The sequence below is a fragment of the Mesoplodon densirostris genome, chromosome 1, assembly GCF_025265405.1.
Source record: "Mesoplodon densirostris isolate mMesDen1 chromosome 1, mMesDen1 primary haplotype, whole genome shotgun sequence".
NCBI classification, from domain to species: Eukaryota; Metazoa; Chordata; class Mammalia; order Artiodactyla; family Ziphiidae; genus Mesoplodon; species Mesoplodon densirostris.
In genome coordinates this window covers 9,971,078-9,992,146 of record NC_082661.1, presented here as the reverse complement: position 1 = coordinate 9,992,146, position 21,069 = coordinate 9,971,078, and the positions used below count along the sequence as shown (strand labels likewise).

The following is a 21,069-nucleotide window of genomic DNA, read 5'->3' as shown; positions in this document are numbered from 1 at the left end:
TACTGCCAAATGTCCCCTGGTGGGCAAAACTGCCCCTAGAGAGCCACTGCTCTAGGGCTGTGCTACTCAAGGTGTGGTTCTTTAGACCAGCAGCCTTGGCATCACCTGGGAGCCTGTTAGACTGTGGTTGTTTCATCAAGTACTTTATTTTCCACCATCGTGTCAGATGGGACACAGACATCTGACTCTGACTCCTAGAGAACATTCTTTTTCTGTTCAGGAAGAGGGTACAGCCGGCAGAGCTTGCTTTGTATTTAGTCAGACTTACTTAAAATTAGGGCTAGGTCAAGTTCAAATACAGGTTCAGCCAAGTACACGTTCAAGCGATGCAGGCCCTTGTGTGAAGTAGGCTTTGTGTGCACTCAAGGAAAATTCCAAGGCCACGGCTAGAAATCCTGGATGAGGCTCAGAAGTCACGTGGAACTGCCCCACGCATTTTCTGTGTATATTTTGGGTTCAGGCTGACATTTCATCTTAGCGTGGATGGAGGCAATGGCTGAATTTTTTGAAGGCCTGAACCCTGCCTACCAGTATTTCTCTTTGCCCTTACAACTACATTTTGCTGGGTTGCAATTCAGGAACATACCTCCCTGCTTGGACAGCCATTCATGGAATGTGAGAACTTAGCTCAGAAGCCCAAAGCAGTGATTCCTTCTGGAAAAAAAAAAAAAAAAAAATTCCCCAGAAGTCACTAGTGAAGTGGATCTTATTAGTGTGAGAGCTGAACTCACATGCTAGAGGCGGGCACTGGTCCTGGGTTCCTCATGGCATATTCCTCTGCTGATGTGTTCAGAGTATATAAAAATAACCTGAAGTTAGCCCTTTGTCACTGTGGACCGGTTAGGAGTTTGGGTTCGTAGACATGCAGCCTGTGTGTGCACCTGCCTTTGCTTGGTTGGTGGGACCCTGGGTAGGGGGCTTCACCACTCCAAGTCTGTTTTCTCCTTTGTCTGCTAAGGACAACAGCAGTGCCCACCTCACAGGCTCATGTGAGGACTAAGTCAGAGGAGGGATGGAAGCCACTTAGCAGAGTGCTGGCTCTGTAGCAGATGCTCACAAATATTAGCTAATATTAGATTGGTCATTTAAAAAAGTTTTTTAATTGCCTTTTTGGTTTTCCTGATCTGATAATTAAGTGGGGACAGCAGAGTGCAGGCTGTCTTATGGGTGGTATTTTGTCACCCTTCATAGCTGGCAGATGACAGGATCATCTTCTAGGCAAAAATGCCCTATCGGCTCGGGTTTCTGGGGGTTGGGTGAAGCCCTGAGACACCGCCACACTGGAGAAGAAGGGCTTCAGGGAACAGGGAGGTAGGGAGGGCTGGGGAAGGCGGGCTCTGGAGGCGGAGGCTCCTGCCAGGAGAGCGATGAGCACTGGGCTGAGAGTCAGCACAGCTGCCAGGTGGGCACGGGGAAGGCTTGCTGTCCTGCCCTTTAGCTGACAGTCTGGTTCAAGAGGCAGCACGTGGGCATTAAAGAGTTAAAACAGCTCACAGCCCTAATTATCTTCACCTCTCATTGGGTAATTAATGTAGGTGGCCGTTAATACTTACCTAGAACGTATTCTCCACGAGGGCCGATATTTTGTCTCTTCTGTTCACCCCTATCTCCCAGCACCTGGAAGTAGCTAACACAGCGTAGGTGCCCAAGAAATACTTGTTGAATGGCTTAGTCGTATGCTTCCTTATCACAACCAGTTACTGGTTATACTCAAGAAGAGATTTCATTCCCACTACCCAGAACATTCTGTTTCTCTTCTCCAAGTCCATTTCCCTTCTTTTGTTGGCCCAGTGTTTCATCAATGTGTATCACCCTGTAACCACTTTCAAGGGTTTTACCATATCTGTATACCACTGTATTATTATCTACTTATTATTTTTCTTTACATTGATTCATTTTTATTTCAATATGTTACTTTACTTTTGTTTTAGGTAATGTCTGTGAAGTTATGGGTTTGATGTGCTAATTAGAACTTCTTCCTCATATGCTTCAAATGTATAACTATTTAAAATACCCTCATACGAGAAACCTTACTATGGTAATACCTCCTTACCCTATAAAAGTCAGCTTAAGTATTCCCTCTTCTGGAAAGTCTCCCCATGCCTCTTCCGAGGCTGACTGAAATATTGCTTTTATGTTTCTGTCATGTGGTAGCCATTCCATGAACCATCTGTAGAAGTGGGTAAGGGACCACGAGGCATCTGACATTGCACAGGGCCAGGAATGCAGTAGATACTCAATACGTGATTTTGAAAGACTGAATGAAACCTCTTGAGTCCAGGAGAGTTTGTGCTGTCTGGCCACGTATGGGTGTCCTGAGGGGATGCCCTAGGATTCTCTGAAGACAATGTGCTGTAACCAACCTTCCATTTGGGTGCCCATAAACAAGGCAGATATGTGAACTTCCATGTAGACTCACACTTCCGGCAGGGAGCTAGTGTGTTCTTTGTTTAGGGAGAGTGTGACCTCTGTCCTTCAGCATCACATACTCCCTACCAGTTAACCAGCCAGCCTTGCATGTTTCCAGTCTCTGGCCTTGTTTCCCAGGTTTCTTCATGTATGAAGTTATGGCATTGGCAGTCCAGGGAGGTGCCCATGGTACAGTGGGGCAGAAGCAAGTCAAACAGTTAGAATGAACAGAATTGGATAGAATGAAGGTTCCTTTCAGTCTCCTGAATAACTTCCCCCAATACACATGCTGCACCCTCGGTTCTTCCCGCTCCGAAGGCCGACAGCACCTGGTGTCTCCTGGTGTTCTTGGTCCCATACTCCTGCTTCTTGCCCCTCCAGCATGAGTCTGTCTGCCCAGGCAGGGTCCTGTGTTATGTACTTTTACACCCGCATGGGCACTTGGAATAGTGCTCAGTGAATATTTGATTAGTTCATGGTTATTTATGTATCAGGTAAATTTGGACACAGGTTTCTAGTTTGGCTTCCCATTTTCATGTGGCTTGTCACTTCTCAGCCAAAGCAAAATATCATTGCCACAACAGAGTGTAAAGGAAGCTGCAAACACAGAACAGAGCAGTATTCGGTGGACAGAGCTGGGGGTGTTTCCTAGGCACTGATTTGCCTTTTGTTTTCCAGAAGACTCCACTGGCAAAGAATCTTCGATTTGCTTTGTGGTTTTACATTCTTTTCTGTAGCCTTAGGTCTAGTATGGACCAAATGAGTGCTTCTCAACATCACAGCTGACAGCCTTTTCACGATGCTTTTGGTTGCAAGTAACAGACAACCCAGTACAAGAAAACAACAATACTAGGTCCATCATTTCTCCTGGCAGGAAATCCAGAGGCAGGGCACTTCCAAGGTTGAGCCCTTTTTCTCTTCCTTTCTACCTGAATTTAGTGTGCTGGTTAATGTCCCCCTTCATTGTTTCAAACTGGCTGCAGAAGCTCTAAGCATCAGGCCCCATATGACAATGTCGAGGGGCAGGAAGACATCTGAAGACACAAGATTTGCAGTCTTGTGTCTCCTCTGAAGAGTGAGGAGAATGTCTCCAGAAATACAACAGACCTTCCTTTCTGTTTCATTGGCCAAGGGTGTGTCACATGACCATACCTAAACTAATTATTTGAACATTAGTAAGTAAGTAAACAGGAGAGGGAACATCACTTTTGGAGGCAGCCAATGACTCCTGCCACAAAAGTTCAGAGTTTCTCCCAGTGTTGTTTGGAAAGCATCTCCACCACAATTATCCAGAATATGCTTGCTAAAATGCACATTCCTGAGCCCCTTCCTGACTTCCTGAATCAGAACCGCTGGGAACATTTTAAAAATAACCCAGGGAGTCTGACATGCACCAAGTTTTGGACCCATGGTGTTTGTGGTCGTCACCCACTAATATTTACAGGTTGTAGATCATCCTTCAGCTGGGCTGATCCTCTTGAGGGGAGGCTGAGGGAGTGAAGAAAATACAGAGTCAGCCTTCAAAATTCCCTTCCCAGTCCTTGCCTTTTGGAGATTCAAACAGGAATATTAACTGATACAGTGATGATATCTGGGATTTGGTTTAAAATAATCTGAGTAACAAGGGAGAAGTGAGCATGTGAATACAACAGAGTTAGCCATGATTTGATAATATTGAAACTGTCTGACATAATAGAGTTCATTACACTCTTTACTTAAGTTTAAAAAAATCTCCCTTCCTGATACCTGCTCTGTCACTATGTAGCCTTTGACCTTGGGTGTGTCAATCTCCTTCTCTGGGTCTCACATTGGATTCCAGGATTCCAACAGCACAAGTTCTTTTCTATAAAGCAGTGTATTCATGTTTTCTTTTTCTCCCTTTCCCTCCAAATGAACATTTTCCTGCACAAAATCTTTTGTGGAACCCAAAGATATGACAGATTTAAGTGAAATAGCTCTGGTTACAGGGGCCTCCCAAGTAGCCTTTAAGATAACTCCAGAAACCTAGGACTCTGGAGAAGATCGGTTAACAGCTATTGCACTGGGGCATTGCTGAAAACACTGACCACATTTCTGCAGGGGCTTAACCTTGTACTCAGAACCAAGAAATCCTTAGGATGTAAAGATTCCGTCATGGATGCAATTACTAAGGCACATTCATGCTGCCTGTGATTCAGTCTTTTTCTATAGAGTCCAGGTATCCCAAGACAAAGGGCATAAGCACGTGTCTGTCCTACTCTGTACCAGGGCAGTCATCCCTCTGCATACCTGGAGAACGATTCCAGGACCCCCGTGGCTACGCAAATCCGAGGATGCTCAAGTCCCTTATATGAAATGGTGTAGTATTTGCATATAACCTACACACATTCTCCCATATATTTTAAATCATCTCTAGATTACTTATAATACCTAATACAACATAAATGTTATGTAAATAGTCGCCTGTGCATAGCAAAATTTAAGTTCTGCTTTTGGGGACTTTCTGGAAATTTTTTCCTGAATATTTTCGATCCGCAGTTGGTTGAATCTGCAGATGCAGACGACACAGATGTGGAGGGCCTGCTGTGTCGTGTTGTTACCCTTGACCTGGAGCCGGAGGAGACAGGCAATGCACATTTACTATTGTTTCAAGTTCATCATCAGGGCAACTTTTCTGGCTGCGGCTAGGACCAGGGCTGTGTGGGTTCGCTGAGACTTGCTGGTATGGATGTATCTTTGTCAGATGTCAGGATTTAAATATCAGTCCCTCGTGATGTTGAGAGCCCTTTATTTCATCTTCCAATGAGTGTGTCCTACACTGGACCACGGCTTTGTCTGAAAGCTAGCTACTGAACATCATTGCACTGTTCTGATCTTGGTGATACCTTGGAGAGGTGCTGGGGTCAGGTCTTTCTCAGCCAGAGTGTTTCTCCTGCAATGAATGGTCTTAGACTCTGGATACTTTCATAAAATTCTTCAAGGAGGAGATTAAATCACAGTAGTAACCAGATACCTACTGCATTAGTTTCCTATTGCTGCTATGATACATGGCCACAAAATTCATGGCTTAAGACAATACAAGTTTATTTTCTGGGCTTCCCTGGTGGCGCAGTGGTTGGGAGTCTGCCTGCTGATGCTAGGGGACACGGGTTCGTGCCCTGTTCCGGGAAGATCCCACATGCCGCAGAGCAGCTGGGCCCGTGAGCCATGGCCGCTGAGCCCGCGCGTCCGGAGCCTGTGCTCCGCAACAAGAGAGGCCACAACAGTGAGAGACCCGTGTACCGTAAAAAAAAAAAAAAAAAAAAAAATTATTTTCTTACAGTTCTGTAGGTAAAACATCTCACAGTGGTCTCAGTGAGCTAAAATCAGTAGGGCTGTGTTCCTTTCTGGAAGCCCTAGGGAAAAATCTATCTCCTTGCTTTTCCAGCTTCTAGAGGCTGCCATTTATTGTCTTGTGGTGCCCATCCTCCATCTTCAAAGACAGCAACACAGCATCTTCAAATCTCTCTCTGACTCTGCTTCCACTATCAGTTCTTTTTTTCTCTGACTCTCTTCTTCCTCCCTCTTCCACTTATAAGGACCCTTGTGATTATACTGGGCCCACCCGGATAATCCAGGATAATCTCCCTATTTTATGGTCAGATGATTAGCAACCTTAATTCCCCTTTGCCCTACAAATTAATATACTCACGGACATCTTTGTGGACATCCTTGAGGAGGGCATCATTCACCTGGCCACACCAGTAGGTTTCAAAGCATAGTGGTACCTTCCTGTGTCATGAAGGATATGCCTCCAGCAACTGGGGAGGGGCTATTTCACTTGAAAGGGATGTTATCTCAAAATCATGTTAGCTCTTTGCCTAATTGGAATGCTCAAGCTTAGGAGGTGGTGAGTGGAGCCTGTTTTTTTTTTTTTTTTTTTTTCCGTAAGTGGGTATGACCTCGGATTAGGGCACAAGGGCACAGAAGACTGGGCATTCCAATTCTCATGTCACGAACAGTTGATGGTATACATTTGAACAAATTAGCCTATTTGAGTGTCAGTTATCACATTAGTGAAATAGGCACTTTAATACTAAAGCCCTGAGCCCATGATAAGCATGTGAAGTAGGAATCTATTTAAAGTTCCATCAGAAATATGATTCTTAGAAGCATGGTGTTTTTAAAAAAACAGTATTTTAGTGGAAGGCAATAAAAGTCTACTTCTTTATTCTACAGAGAATTCCCATTTGGGGACATCGAGCCTCGGGCATCTGTTTCTTTAAGAGGAGGAAATGAAGCCTTGAGTCATTTGTGAGTCTCTTACCCTTTGGTCCCAGAGGATATAAAACACAGCAATGCTTTCTTGACACTAAACTTAAAATAGGAAGCCTGGTGCCCACGTATAGCCACAGGCTCTTCTCCATTGCGGCCTAGACGCAGAAATTTCCAGAGAAAAGGTGATAACGTTTCACTGGTGCGGGCAGGTAAGCGCCACTCTGGGGGTGAGGTCTGTGTTAGCGAAGGAGTTGATCTGGGGTCCCATGAGGAAAAACAAAAACAAACAAAAAACCGAAATCCACAACGCACAAACAGAAACACACATGCTTCCCGGAAATATGGCCGCGGGAAGGGGTTTGGATTTAGCCTCTGCCCATTTTAGAGGGCACATCGGCCCAGGAGAAGGCATAGGCAACAGGTTTTGCAAACTGTAGAGCGCATTGCGCTCTAAGGCTCCGTGGGTAAGCAGCGCTAGGACTAGGCAGGTGACGAAAGAAGGGCCAGAATTTGGCTCCCGGAACCAACGAGCCACCACATCATCCCCAGCTTCTTTCTGAGGCTCCGGAGGCCAGCGGGCCGGCATTCCCCTCCTCCCCTCCGCCTCCACACCCCACCCCGCCCCGGGCACGACGGAGGCGGAGGAAGCGCGCGCGGACCGCAGGGTTGGGGCATCGGCCTGTACTTGGCCTTCTCAGTGGTTCACACGCCGGTGCCTTCCCCGCGTTGCCATGAGTAGTGGAAAGCGCCGTGGAAAAACTAAGAGCTGTAGCAAGTTGTCATGACTCAGAGACTCCTGGAGGAAGTCTGCAGCGCATTCGCGAGCAGCCGCCGGGCCGCGCGTCCGTCTGTCCGACTGTCTCTCTGTCCCCTGCGCGCTCGGCGGCCGCGGGGCGAGTGGGCGCGCCGCCGCGTGGGCCCCTCGGTGGCCTGGGCGCGCCGCGACCGGCCCCGCGCATTCCTGGCCCGGGAGGAGAGCGCGGCGGGCGCCCTGCGCGAGCAGCTGGCTGCGCGCTGGCCGGCCGGGAGCGCCGAGAGCTGGGGGAGGAGCCTGGCCCGGCAGCCGCCGCTCTCCCACTCATTGGCCTTTTGTGCTGCAACTTTGCCCGAGCCCTTCAGGGAGCCGCGCCGCCCCGCGCTCACCCCGCGCCGTTGACCCGGGAAAGTTTGCGTCCCCGGCCGGGCCGGGCCGTGGAGACTCCGCGCGCCGCCCCGCCGCCGGGCTCGGATACCTTAGCCTCTCGGGGGCTCTTGGGCAGTTGCGTCCCCGAAGGAAGGCGGCTCCGTGGTAAGTGCGCCGCGGCCAAGGGCGGGCGGGAGGGCGAGCGCCCGGAGTCGGGGAGGAGACCCGCGTCCCCAGGACCTTGGCCGCCAGACAAAGGCGTGCTAGAAGTAGCCGAAGCTCATTTAATCTTTCCCCAACGGGGACTGGCTAAGGGGAGGAAACTGGCCGAACACACATGTGTGTCACTTGCTGGCAGAGGAGTGTGTCTGCGGGGGAGCCGGCGGGGCCCGCGGCTTCTGCCCGGTAAGCTCGTTCCGTCGGGTGAGGCGGGTCGGGATCCGCGCCCGAGGTCGGGGCGCATGCTCGACGCTGGGATCCCGCTCACGGTGGAGGTCCCCGCCCGCGGTTGGGGTTCGTGCCGGTGGCCCGGGTTCCCGCCCGCCTTCCCGGCTCCGCGCCATCCCCGCTGGGGTCCTTGCGGGCTGGTGTGGTCCCACCCGGTAGCACGGGGACTCCCCCGGCGGGCCACAGCGGCGCGTGGATTGGCCCTAAAACTCTGCACTGGACTTCTTCCGAGTTTGGGACTTTTAAATTCTCGAATAGTTACGTCAGCGGGGCTAGTGCACTTCAGGGCTCGGGCGCACCACGTGACCAGCCCTTGATTTTTTTTTTTTTTTTTTTTTCTTTTTTCTTTTTTTCTTTCTTTTTCCTTGGCGTCCTTGGCTCCCGCGTCCTCGGGGCCGTGTCTTCCCCTGTCTTCGGACGTCCTGGAAATGCGACTTCAAAAGTAGTGATTCACTGCACGGCCTCAGAGCGCTTTCTGCAGCAAGCTGTTGCATGGTGTTCCTCCTCCTCGGTGCTTGTCTTTTCTTAAATGGCATCGTCATCAGCGTGAAATTATTATTGTTATCTTTTGCCTCCGTCAAATGCTAGGACAGGAAAATGTGCGAGTGGGTTGAGATACAAGTGAAATAGACATTGTGAGAAAAATGTGTCTCCAAGGTGGACTGGGGGGATGGAAATAAAACCTGAGCCTAGGGAAGGGTAGCCAGGGTGTTTGGTTGGTGCCTAAGAGTGTGTGTGTGTGCGTGCGTACATTTTCATATGTGTGCGTGCATGTGTACACATGTCTGTCCCAAGCCTTTTCTATCACAGTACATGGAAAAGCGGGGTCCTAGTGCAATTTCCTATCTGTTTTATGCCAGAGGAAGGTTCAGCTCTGTTATTAGGTGGAGAACTTCTTATTTCCCTAGGATTCCCTATTGAGGCCACATTTCAAAAACTGTTTCCATTGTATTTAGAAATGACTTTGTCTGGGGCCTTGTCCTGAGACTGGGTTTCATCTGTGGTTTTCATCCATGGTTTTCATCCATCGAGATTCGCTTATATATTTCAAAGTTAGTCTTCACTAGTGTTTTTAGGGGGTCCATTTGGACAATTGATGGAACTCAGAGGAGGGATTTGGTTGGGAATTGTGGAGTGAGTTACCTCTTAGAATGTTCAGTTTTCCTGTTCTGAGGTCGAGCTGGGAGCTCCTCCAGAGAATGGGGCCAGTTGTGCTGGGCACGTGAGTGGAAGGGAGTGGATTCCCACGGGACTTCTCATAGGCTGTGCCTGGGGCTTGGGCATTCTCTTCAGAGGAGAGTTGAAGCAGGAAATAGGTCAGGGACTGCCCTCCTTGTGCAGACACCACAGCCAACTCTCAGCTACCCAGAGCCTCTTCTTTGGCTCTTACACTGTCACTGGCCCCTCATCAAAAGTTAACTTCCCAAGTCTCAGGGAGGCCAGCACCATAGAGTACAACCCATACATAGGCATTACTGCTTATGGAGCCAACGCACCCCTCCTGGTCCGCTCTGGGAGAGCTAGACAGAATTGGCCTCTGGTCCCTATGTTCGCATGCATCCCTTTTGTCTCTCTGAGCTTGGGCACTTCGAATATTTTAGCTGGAAGGAAACTTAAAGATTAAGATTTCATTTTACAGATGTGAAAAGGGAGACTCAGAGAAGTCCAGGGTCTTGCTCAGGGTCACATGTGAAGGTGGGACTCAAACCCAGGACCCCAGACACCCGGCCTGGCAGCTAAGTCCTACAGCCTCTTTGGTTTCATGCTGTGTACAGTGGTTATTTACATTGGTCGTTGCTGAGACAGACAGTGCTTCCTGGAAGGCTTGTCTAGTTTATGGTACCACTCCACAAGTGTGACGAGGGGCCGGGGGTCGGGGTAAATGGTAGTTGAAGTAAGTAAGGCCACCCCTGCTCTCAGGGAGGGGTGTGTGTGTGTGTGTGTGTGTGTGTGTGTGTGTGTGTGTGTGTGATACCTGAACGGACACACTGGGCAAACTCTATGGTGAGGATAGTGCCCCAGGAGGGGATGTGTGCATACGCATGAGGATGTTTGGTCATCCCAGGGACTGGAGTGGGCAATATCTAGTAAGGGCCAGGGATGCTATGCATGGGACAGTCCTGTCCAACCAAGAACCGCTTCACCCTAAATGCCAATAGCGCCCCCTGTAGAGGACACTGCAAGGGTTTGAGGAGTTGGGAGAGACCAGTTCTAATTGGGAAGATGAGAGATGGGGGGTCTATGGGCTCACTAGACCCTAGGCTTCAGGTTTGAATGAGGCTGGGAGAGACTGAGGGTGAGGTCAGGAGCCGTGTGTATGTGTGTGTGTGTGTGTGTGTGTGTGTGTGTGTGTGTGTTCTCCTGGGACTCAGTTCCACAGCCAAAAGCAGACGGTTCTTGAATTAACTATGGTTTGAGTGGAGCAAGCCCTGGCACCTTTTGCATAACCAGGAGAAGGTTTAGGAAGCTGGCGGTGGTGTCCCTGACTAGTCCCGGTGGGAGAAGCAGATCTAAGGAGAAGGACTGGGTGCCCTGGTCTCTCCCGCTGTGACCTGTGGCCACGGTGCACGAAATCTGTCCTGGGGGCTGGGCTTTGTCTCCCTCGCCCCCACTGAGATCACGGTCCTTTGTTCACAACCTCAATAACCATTTCCACAGCAACTCACCGTGATGACAAAACAGGCCAAGGATTATGAAATCATTCCAGAGAAAGGAAGCCATGAAAAAGAAGAGCTGGGGAAACAAGTTTGTAGGGAAGTGGCTCTAAAAATAGAGTAGAGGGCAGGCGAAATTCTCGGGGGACTACAGAGCCATGACCTGTGATGGGGCTTTCGTTTCAGATACGTTGGGTATCAGCTGCGTCCCCCTCCCTTTCCTGTCTGGTCCACTCTGGTGTATGGTTTCAGTCTGTCATTTAGCAAATGTATTCAGGCTACCACTTAAAAGAAAGCAAGATTCCCAAGACTGTTTTTCCGTGGCTTGGAGAAAGGCAGTCTAGAGAGAGCTCCAAATTCAGAGACAGAGATTTTGTATTAGAATCCCTGCCCCACTCTTACCAGCTCTGTGACCTTGAACAAGTCACTAACGGTCTCTGTGAATCATGATTTCCATCTCATTAACAGTGGGGGTAGTCACGGTGCCCGCCTGGCTCACAGAGCTGTAGGGGCAAGTGAAATCATGTGCATGAAAATACTTGGCAAACTGTGAAGTGCGGTGCAAATGGAAAGTCATGCTAATATTTTTCACTTTGTCATGATTAAAAAGGATTTAATTAGAGGAGGTAGATTTCCTAACACCTCCTGTAGCTTATTTTTGTTGTTATTATTTTTACTTGGAAACAAGGAGGTGTGCTACTCGATGCAGATCTTTTTTATGTGGAAGCTGGTTATCTAGGTTTCCTTTCTGTCCATCTTCCCTTGCTTTGTCACCCTCCCTTTTAATTGCTTATTTATACTTTCCCCAGGAAACAAGTAAAAATCAAAGAATAGGAAATGCATGTCAGTTCCTCTTACAGAGAGCAAATCTGGTGAAAAACTGGAAAGAGAAAGCAGTTGTTTCACTGGCTCCTATGCAGGATTGGCTATTTAGAGTCCTAATTCCTCTCACTGCCTGGTTGTGTCCAGTGGGTCCTCTGAGGTCCAGAGCTCTCCGGGTGGGTGTCTGTGTCATCAAGAGCATACGGTTCCTGGCCAGCGTCCTCAGGTTTAAGCTCCTGAGGGCACAGGGTTGGTTTCCTATCACGACATTTCCCCAGTGCGGGCCCATTCCAAAGAGGCCATAAGAAGATGAGCCATGTCCACGTCAGGAGCATCTTTTCCCTCCTTCTTTTATGGTCAGGACGCCCCTCCCTCCAGCCCTCGGGCTTCCCCTGGCTGCCTGCTCTCCAGCGCCTGCTTCACAGGAAACAGGAGAAGGTCCAGTGTTCCCTTGCAAACCTTGACCGAGGCTCGCGCACCTTGTGAGTTACCTGGCCCAGGAACCTGCATTCCACAGCTCTCTGCTTCCCGCTCCCAGGTTGTCTTGTGCTCAGCCATGTGCTGGGGTCTCTCTCTTCCAGTGCCCACAAGACCCTGCCTCATTTCCCCGGCATCCTCGTGCCTAGTGCCATGCTGAGTAGGACACCTGTCCAGCGGTTCCTTCTTGGATCAGTGACTGTCTGCTTTGGCTTCTCTCTGGAAACGGCGGGTACAAGCCTTTGCTCCATGCATGAGGTCTAGACCTCTCGTTGCATTCCGTGGGTAGGGAGAGCTTACGGAGGTAATTTTGCTACTTGTGTAGTTTTGGAATCAGGGAAAATCTGTGACCGTTATAAGATATGGAGAACTCCAAGAGGCTTTTTAAAAAAAAGAACACTAAAATTTTGCCTTGTCTGTACTTAAGGCATTTGTTCAGGCCTCAGCTTGATTATGAGCTGAGTTGCCTGCTGTCAGTTCAGAAAAGTTAGAGAAGCTGGCTCTGGCCTGGATTACGTGGCAGCTAGACAGCTCTGGGGGAAGCAGCAGTTAACATCTCTCTGCCCTTGCTACTCTCCTTGCATCCATACGTTCAACTAATATTTATCGGACACCTCCTGTTTGTTGAGGACCCATTGTGAGATCGACACTATGCTTGACATCTATGTTTTGCTCTTATTTCTTTTAATAATCTTTCCAAGTTATTCAGTTTGTCCCCATTTTATAGGTTCAGAAACTGAGGCTCAAAGAGGTTAATGAACTTGCCTAGGACTACAAAAAGCTAGTCAATGGCAAAGCTGGCTTCAAGCTCACATCTGCCCGTCTCCAGAGCTGTGCTCTCTGTACTATACTCACTGCCCTGCTCGCCCACCCAGTGGATGACTCAGTTGGATTTCTGTGCCCGGGGTTCTGGTGCAGTCGAGGCACCTGTTGGTTCCACGCACTGGCTCTCGGGAGAAGTAGGCAGCCTTGGCTGCGGTCTTGACCCCAAGGTGCTGGCCTGTTCAGCAGGCAGACCCCTTGGCTTTGTGCTGGCTCATCAGGGGGGCAACGGCGTCGTCACTTACCTGACCATGTAGCTTCTCCCAGCACCTGGATGGGTTTACTTCTTTGTCTTTTGAAAAGAACAGCGACCACTGTCTCCCTGCCTTGTCCTCCTAGAAGAGCTTCCTCCCCTTTGAGCTTTGCATAAACCCCAGTCCTTGAGTTCGTTAACCCTGAGAGGTACGGGAGCAGCAGTCCGATTTTAAGGACTCTGCGTACGTTGTGTGTGAGCGGGGGTTCCCCCTCTGCGCCCCCTCCCCGTCACCAGGTCTCCCAGGGAGCTGGTCACCCCCGCCTCCCATCTGTAAGTCCTAACCGGGAACCTGGCCCCTGGCCAAGGTGCCAGGCCAGCTGGGGCTGGGCCGCAGTGGACACTGCCCAGAGCCTCCTCCAAGATGTCCTTTTCCAACCAGCCCAGGGGGCTGCGCCTCTAGAGCCTCGGGGTGTTCACATCAGAAAATCAATGGCCTGGAAGGGACCCTGGAGACCCAACAGTCCAAACCCTCATTTTATGGAGGACATGCCTGCAGCCTGGGTGGGGAAGGGTCTTGCCCGGCTACCCCGGGTTAGAGCCGTGCCAGAGCCCCCGTGGACTGCGCACTCGCTTTCCGTGGGGAGGTGGACCCCGCTGGGCTGCTTTGCATATCACTCTCTTCATTCTGCCTGCTTGAGAGAGACGCCGCTTGAGACCAGGGTCCTGTTGGCATGAGGTTTGAGGTCGGAGCAGCCGGATGCAGCTGAGCTCAGCGTGGCCTTGGGTAGTGACTTTCTCCATCCAGGGGCTCCATTTGCTCTTCCTGCCACGGGCTGTCACACTGCTCACAGTGACAAAGGGCCTGCACGGTGCCTGGCACACAGTAGGTGCTCCTAAGCCTTGGTTCCCGTTGCTGTTGCCACCTGTACTCACCCCTGTTCTATGACCCCAGATGGCGTGCACACCTGGGCAGGGGCGGCGGGAGGAGGGGCATGTGTACTTTGAAGAAGCACGTTCAGTGTGTTCCGTTGGGGAAAACAGCCCACCCTGTTGTGTTTTGTATTACTGACGCCATCATTTGTGGAGCACTTCCGTGTGCCAGGCCCTTTGCCACTTTACATGACGGGTTTCAGTGAACCCTCCCCACGCCCTTTCCAGACAGGATGGCCCTTGCCCTCTCTGACAGATGGGGAAGCTGGGCTCTGAGGACATCTTCCACAAGGTTGCACAGCTCTTTATTGCGGGAGTGGTGTTGAGACTCTGGCCTCCTGTCACCGGCTCCATCCTGCCCGTCTGGGGAGAGCGTGGTGGGGATGCAGGTTCTGTCTCGGAACGCTGAGGGGGCACCTGGAAGGGATGCGCTTGTGTGCCCCACGTGCTCCCGTGCCTTGGCTCTGGCTTCTAACCTTTGCCAGCTGGGTCGTGCCCAGCTCCTAACCAGCCAACAGCTCCCAAGATGGAGATCTCAGAGTATGCCATTTTGGTCATTTATGACAGGTTTTGCTTTTCTTAAAAAAAAAAAGAGGACTGAGCCAGTGTGAGCAGCGCTGGGCTGTCTTTCAGCTGTGTTGGTGAGAGCTTCACCAGCATTTTCCAAAGTGTGGTGCCCAGCTCCCAGGCGGCCTGGCCTGAGCCTGGGGGCTGCCTGGCCGTGGTGAGTTATCTGTTACTCATTCTGTTAGAAAAAAGTACAAGCAGCACATCAAAACCGCAGACTCACTGGGGTTATTCCCTAGAATGATGTACCTTTATTTAATTTGAACAACTGACTTCATTGAAAGTTAAGTTTAAAGTAAATAATAGTACAGAGGGTCTAAGGTACTATACGTGAAACATGCAGTTATTAACGCGACTTTCCAACCAGTCAGATGCTTAAAACCCAAATCATCTTTGATTGTTGTTGCAAACACGAAGGTGTCCCCATCCAAACAAACACTCCAGTGATCATTTCCCCCAAGCAAGGCCCCTCCCCAGCACAACGCGATACAGCCATCCAGTTGGGAAATCCATATGATATGTCACGGCATCAGCCAGTCTTCAGAACCCATTCGAATTCATCCACACCATCCCTTTTCCTACAGATCCAGGGTCCAGCCCAAAGGCACGTGTCACACTCTAAGTATGCCCGCAGACTCTCCTTCAGTCTGGAAGAACTCCTCCATCTCTTGCTGTCTTTCATGACCTTTCAAAGTACAGCTCTTTCATTCTGGGAAGATCCCTCAACCCGTGTCACCTCATGACCAGACTCTGGCTGTTGTTTGGGGCAGGGATCCCATAGAAGTGACGTAGGGTGAGGACCATCCACCGCCAGGGACGTAATCTCGGTCAACACCTGGTCACGTCGGTGCCCACCGGGTTTCTCCGCCTTTAAGTCATCATTTCCCCCTTTGTAATCTATCAGGATCTGCTGGGAAGGTGCTCCAAGACCACCCCACTGCCCTTTACTTCTTTAAACCTCCATCCACCTCCCTTAGTGTCCTTCGATGGCTCCTGCTGGAATTCACCACCACTCTGATGGTTTTTAAATGGCGGATTTTCAGTTTTCATCGCTTCTTCTACATTTACCAGTTGACATTGTACTGTAAAGAGGAACTTTCCTTCCCTACCATTTATGTATTTGTTCGTGTTTTTATATCTATATGGACTCGTGGACTATTACTTTACTCAATGGATTTTAACCTGTTACTATCTGTATTTTTTTTTTTTTTGATGTCCAGATAGTCCCAGATGTGACCAGTGGCAGCCTCTTTGAGTGGTTCTGATGTCCTTTTGACGTGACCCCTTTCAGCAGACATAGTGGGAAATAGGTGTGTGTGTAATGTGTACACACACACACCCCTCTCTATCTATAGCTAGTGTTTATCTGATATGTCTGATTGCAGCCCAGCCCTGAGAGTTCTTTCAAGCCTCATCACCTTTGTATATTCTATGCAAGGCTTCTCTGACCATGAGAACCTGCTCCCTTTATCCTTGACGCGGTTATTTGTCTGCTAATCTCCCGGTGGGTAACAGTTTCCTTAAGACACCAGTCTCCTCCTCTGTGCCATTGTGGCCCCTGTCCCTTCTCCTGTACCCCTTCCTTCCTTGCCCTGTCCAAGGGAAGGGAAGTGAAGCCTAGTGGCTTTCCACCCAAACCATCAGGGAGAGAGGGAGGGAGAAGCATTTTTAATCTAGAAAGCCCTTTGCACATGTCTGTCTGTTGAAGCACTTGACTTGCTTTGTCCCCTCACAGGCCCTTCCCAGATCACCCTGGCCTGAAAGGAGCCCATTTTTCTGCGGCAGCTTGTTTTTCTATTACCACCCTTCTCAGTTTTCCTTGAGTTAGACTTTCAGCTTGCCTTGCTCTCCATCAGCCTGTCAACCCTGAAGCATGGGATCCCCATCTTTTTAAAACTACTTTATTGAGGTGTGATTGACATATAAAAAGCTGTACATATTTAATGTATACAGTTTGATGAGTTTGGGGATAAGTATACATCTGTGAAACCAGCACCACCATCAAGGCCATAAACATATGCATCACCTCCCAAAGTTTCCTCTCACCCCATTACTATTACTATTACTGTTATTATTATTAATTTGATCCTGATTTAATTTATCTTGGTGCTGGCCACAGAGCTCTTGCTGTGCACAGGTCTTATGTGTAGAACTGAAGGTGTTGGCTTTTTAGACTAGAATGTGAATATCTTCCTCTTTGAAGCACAGCCCTCTCTGCCTCAGCCTCTGAAGGAAGGTGACTCATGGCCCTTTGGAGAAGCACTTGTTGATACAAGCTTCCCTCCCTGACATTCCAGTGGAAAATCAACCCTTTGCTGGCCTGACTAAATTTATAGTGGGTTGGCCCCAGCAGCTGGTGGAAGCAGCTGGTGGTTAAAATCTCTGACAGATTTTTTTTCTTCCTCTCTGAAAAATATTTCAGTCACTCTAGTCCCAGCACCACAGAATTTGGAAGCCATTTATAGCCTCTTACAGCTGGTCTGAGAAGAATTCCCCTATGTCCCCAGAAGTCGGCTCTCCCCTGTCCTTAGCCATCTATCTGCAGCACGACCAGATCCCTGCGAAGTAAGACAGAAAGATCCTGGGGCGGATGGCACAGTGTGAATTTGACAGTTTTTTTCTTTTAACAATTTCACATGGTTCAGTTTAATATATGTGTATACACACATATATGTATATGTAAAAATTATTAAAATTATGTCATATGGGAGGTTTATAAACCTCCCATATGACATAATATGGGAGGTTTATCCAGCCTATTAACTCTTGATTTACACACTATTCTAACACCCGTAGTCTGTAGTACATTAGAAGCAGAGAACTGGAAGGCATAAAGTAAAAAAGAGTCAGGTGAGTTGGAAGCAGACGTGCTGGCTCACAGCCTGCGAGGGAGGGACCAGACTGAGTTTGCAGAGTCCTTGAGATTGTGCTGTCCAGGGCCTTCCCTTTTAAAGACAGAAAAGTTCGCTCAGAGGAGTCACCTGGCTGAGATCCCAAGGTGGGGCTGGTCTAGAATCCAGCCCTCTTGACTTCGTGTACAGTTGTTGTTCTGGTGCCATAGCATACCTCCTCACTTATATCATAGTCGCTCAAGACGCTGATCGTGTGTCATTGACAGAGTGTTTAGTTATGTTCAGGATTCTCTGTTCAAAAAAAATCAAGGAAGTGTCTAATATGCTTTGAAAATAACTCCATCCCGAAGAGCTAAAATTAAAATGCCATCCCGTAGAATATGCGAGCAGATACTGGTTATCTAAAAAATTCTCCACCAGGACCTTATTTCCCCCACTGGTGCCTATTAAGTGAGACGTGGCTGGGTTTCTGTCCTGAGATGAGGCTGACAAGCCTGGGTCCTCCCTGGGGGAACGTGTGAGTGTAAAAGTGGGGGCAAGACGGCGTTGCTCTGCTTGTCCTGTCTCTTGAAACTTTCACTGAACTATGAATTGAAGTTGCTCCCTGGCACTCAAAATTTTCCTTAAAAATGCTTTCTTATTTCTTTTGCTTATAAAAGCAGTATGTGTTCAGAATAGAACTAGAAAATAGAGATAAATTCAACGAAGAAGAAAAAAACACTCATAACTTTACTACTGAAAGAATTACCATTAATACCTCGGCATTCATTCACTCTGTTGCTCGCTTCCTATGTGGGTGTTTACGCATATATGCATGTGTACATATGTACACACACATACGTATATATCGATACACACATGCACATAAAATCTGGATCATGCTGCCAATAGTTTTTTAACCTATTTTCAGTTAATAATGGATCATTTACCTCTGGATATATGGAGAGCTACTTTCTTTTTTTTATTTTTTAATTATTTATTTTTTTAACCTTTTTTAAAATGGTTGCAAATGAGTCCATTCTGTGGACATGCTTTAACTTGATTAACTGTCCCCTAGTGTTGGACATTTTGGTTGTTTCCATTTTTTTTTTTTTTGCTATTGTGGTCACAGCTATGGTCAGCATCTTTGCTCACACCCTTAATCATCTCCTTGGAATAAATTCTTGGAAGTAGAATGGCTGTGTCAAAGAAAACAAAGTCTTTTACGGCTTTCAATCTGTGTTGCCAGAACTCCAGGGCCACATTTTTCCGCTCAGGTTTTATGACTTTAGAAAGTCGATATTGCCTGTGGTTTAGGATTCTCCAAATCGTGATCCAACAGAGACACCCAGAGTCCCTGCCGGCCTCCTCCTCCAGGCTCGCCCCTTCCTTCACTTCACGCTGTGCCCTTTTCTCTCTGGCTCCTTGGGTGTGGTCATTACAGGGCTCCAGGGTCATGTTCTAGGGGATTTGGGATAGTGGGTGGGAACCATGGAGGAAAAAGGAAGCATCACAAGATCCATGGGAATAAATAGAAAGGTGTGGGCACAAACGTGTGCTAGTCCAGTCATATTTAGAACATAGTTTTGGGAAGTTCACCCTGGGCCTCCCTGCCTGTCTTTCGTCTCAATGCCAAGGGCAGCACTTTGTGGCTGAGCATTTGATAAAGGCTTTGGGCTGATTCTTCAGCTTAGGATCAAGTCCCAGTCCCTCGACCTGGCCTTGTGATCTGGTTCCTGTCCACCTGTCCCCTTCCTGGTTGTCTTGATCTGCATTCCAGCTACAGTGGCCTTTCTGCATTCCTCCAGAATGCCAATCTCCTTCCTGATCTGGGGCTCTCAGATGTGTGGTTCCCTGTGCTGGGGGCACTCTTCCTTCCCTTACTCTTCAACCTTTGGGACATAGCCTAGTGGGGTGGTTAAGAACATGGCTTCTGGGCTCTGGCTTGGGTTTGTATCCTCTTACCAGCTGTGCAACCTTGGACAAATTCCTCAACTTCTCTGTGCCTTAGTTTCCTCATCTGTAAAATGGGAATAATGATAGCACCCACCTCATAGGGCTGTTGTGAGGATCACCATATGATGATCTCTGTAAGTGCTTAGATAATAGTTCCTGACACACAGCAAGTGTCAGCAAGTATTCGCTATCACTGAGCTGGTGACTGGCCTCAGCTTACAATTTTACGAAGACATTTTTCCTGACCCCCACTCCCAGCTGGGACCTCCTAGTTTATGCTTTCTTAGCCATCTGTACCTTTCCTTCTTAGCAGTTACAACAGTTATTACTGGATAAATAAGCATTTTTAAAAAATGTTTGACTGTTTCCTGAGACTGTAAGCTCCAGGAGGGCAGGGACCACCTCTTTCCTGCTCACCACATAGAGTTGTTATTCAGTCAATATCTACTCAAGGAATGAAGATAACTGTCTCGTTACTGACTGCCCCAGAGCTGAGCTCATCAGAAGGAAGAACTCTTGACCCTCCCCGATAAACTGAGACATAACTGATCATGAAAGGGGTTTCCCAGCAGAGTAAGCAGATGTGTGTGACCAGAGACAGTGTCTGGTGACCTGTGTCCCTCCGAACTTTCAAATCCTGCCTGCTCTTGGAGGTTGTCAAATGCTGACTTTCCCAGTGGATGAAGGACCAGAGTAGTTTTTAATTTCTATCTCACTGTCGATCAAAACTTTTGAACATATAATTAAATGAATTACTAGAGAATGAAACAAAACTCAAGGCCAGGGTTTCTCGACCTCGGCACTACGGACGTTTGGGGCCAGATGATTCTTTGTTATGAGTCTGTCCTGTGCACTGTAGGATGTTTAGCAGCATCCCTGGCCTCTGCCTACTAGATGCCAGTAGCACCCGCCCCCTCCAGCTGTGACAACCAAAAATGTCTTTAGATATTGCCAGATGTCCCCAGGGGGCAAAAATCACCCCTGCTTGAGAACCACCCGTCAAGACCTACGAAACGCGTCAACGGACAAAATGACTCTATCGTGTTGCTCTGAAGGTTTCTAAACCCTTTACCCCAGGGGTCTGTGCTGTCTCGTGGTGGAGCGGTAAACAGCCCCTCCTGGACCAGCCCCCTCCGTGGTCTGCGCCTGGAGCAACACCGGCCCCTTCCTCTATGAAAAGGGAAACTGAGGCCCTGCTTAGGACCCAGATAAAATGTGCTGTTGAAACATATTTTAAGACATTCAGGAACATTTCTGAGCCTTGGTTTTTTTCCTGCCTTCAGTTCACCTGTAGTGGATGATGTCATCCAACCAGCTGCCCTAGAAGACCTGGAAAACCCTCTCTTAGCTGCCTTCTCCCCCCACGGTGACGTCAGCGGCTGGGTGTCCACGGATTTGACAGCCCAGAGGTATGGTGGCGGTGGTGCCCACGGCGGATGGCGGGACCCCCGGGCCCGGCCCCTGAGGCTGCCTCCTGTCCTCCGTCCCATCTTCTGTCCCGCAGTTCCCCCCCAGACCCAACACACACACAGGTGTGCTCACTCTCCTGCACAGGGCTGGGCCTCTTCTTAGGGCTGCAGGAATTACCTGAGGGGCACC

The 21,069-nt window shown here is 48.9% G+C and overlaps 1 protein-coding gene across 1 annotated transcript in view; it reads left to right on the top strand.

Moving 5' to 3' along the window:
* Positions 1–21,069, top strand: part of TACC2 (transforming acidic coiled-coil containing protein 2) — a 181,545-nt gene that overhangs the window by 56,275 nt on the left and 104,201 nt on the right. The window contains exons 6-7 of the mRNA XM_060098683.1: positions 6,607–6,681; positions 20,754–20,879. Of these exons, the coding sequence (XP_059954666.1) occupies positions 6,607–6,681; positions 20,754–20,879 (201 nt within the window). The remainder of the gene's footprint in view (positions 1–6,606; positions 6,682–20,753; positions 20,880–21,069) is intronic.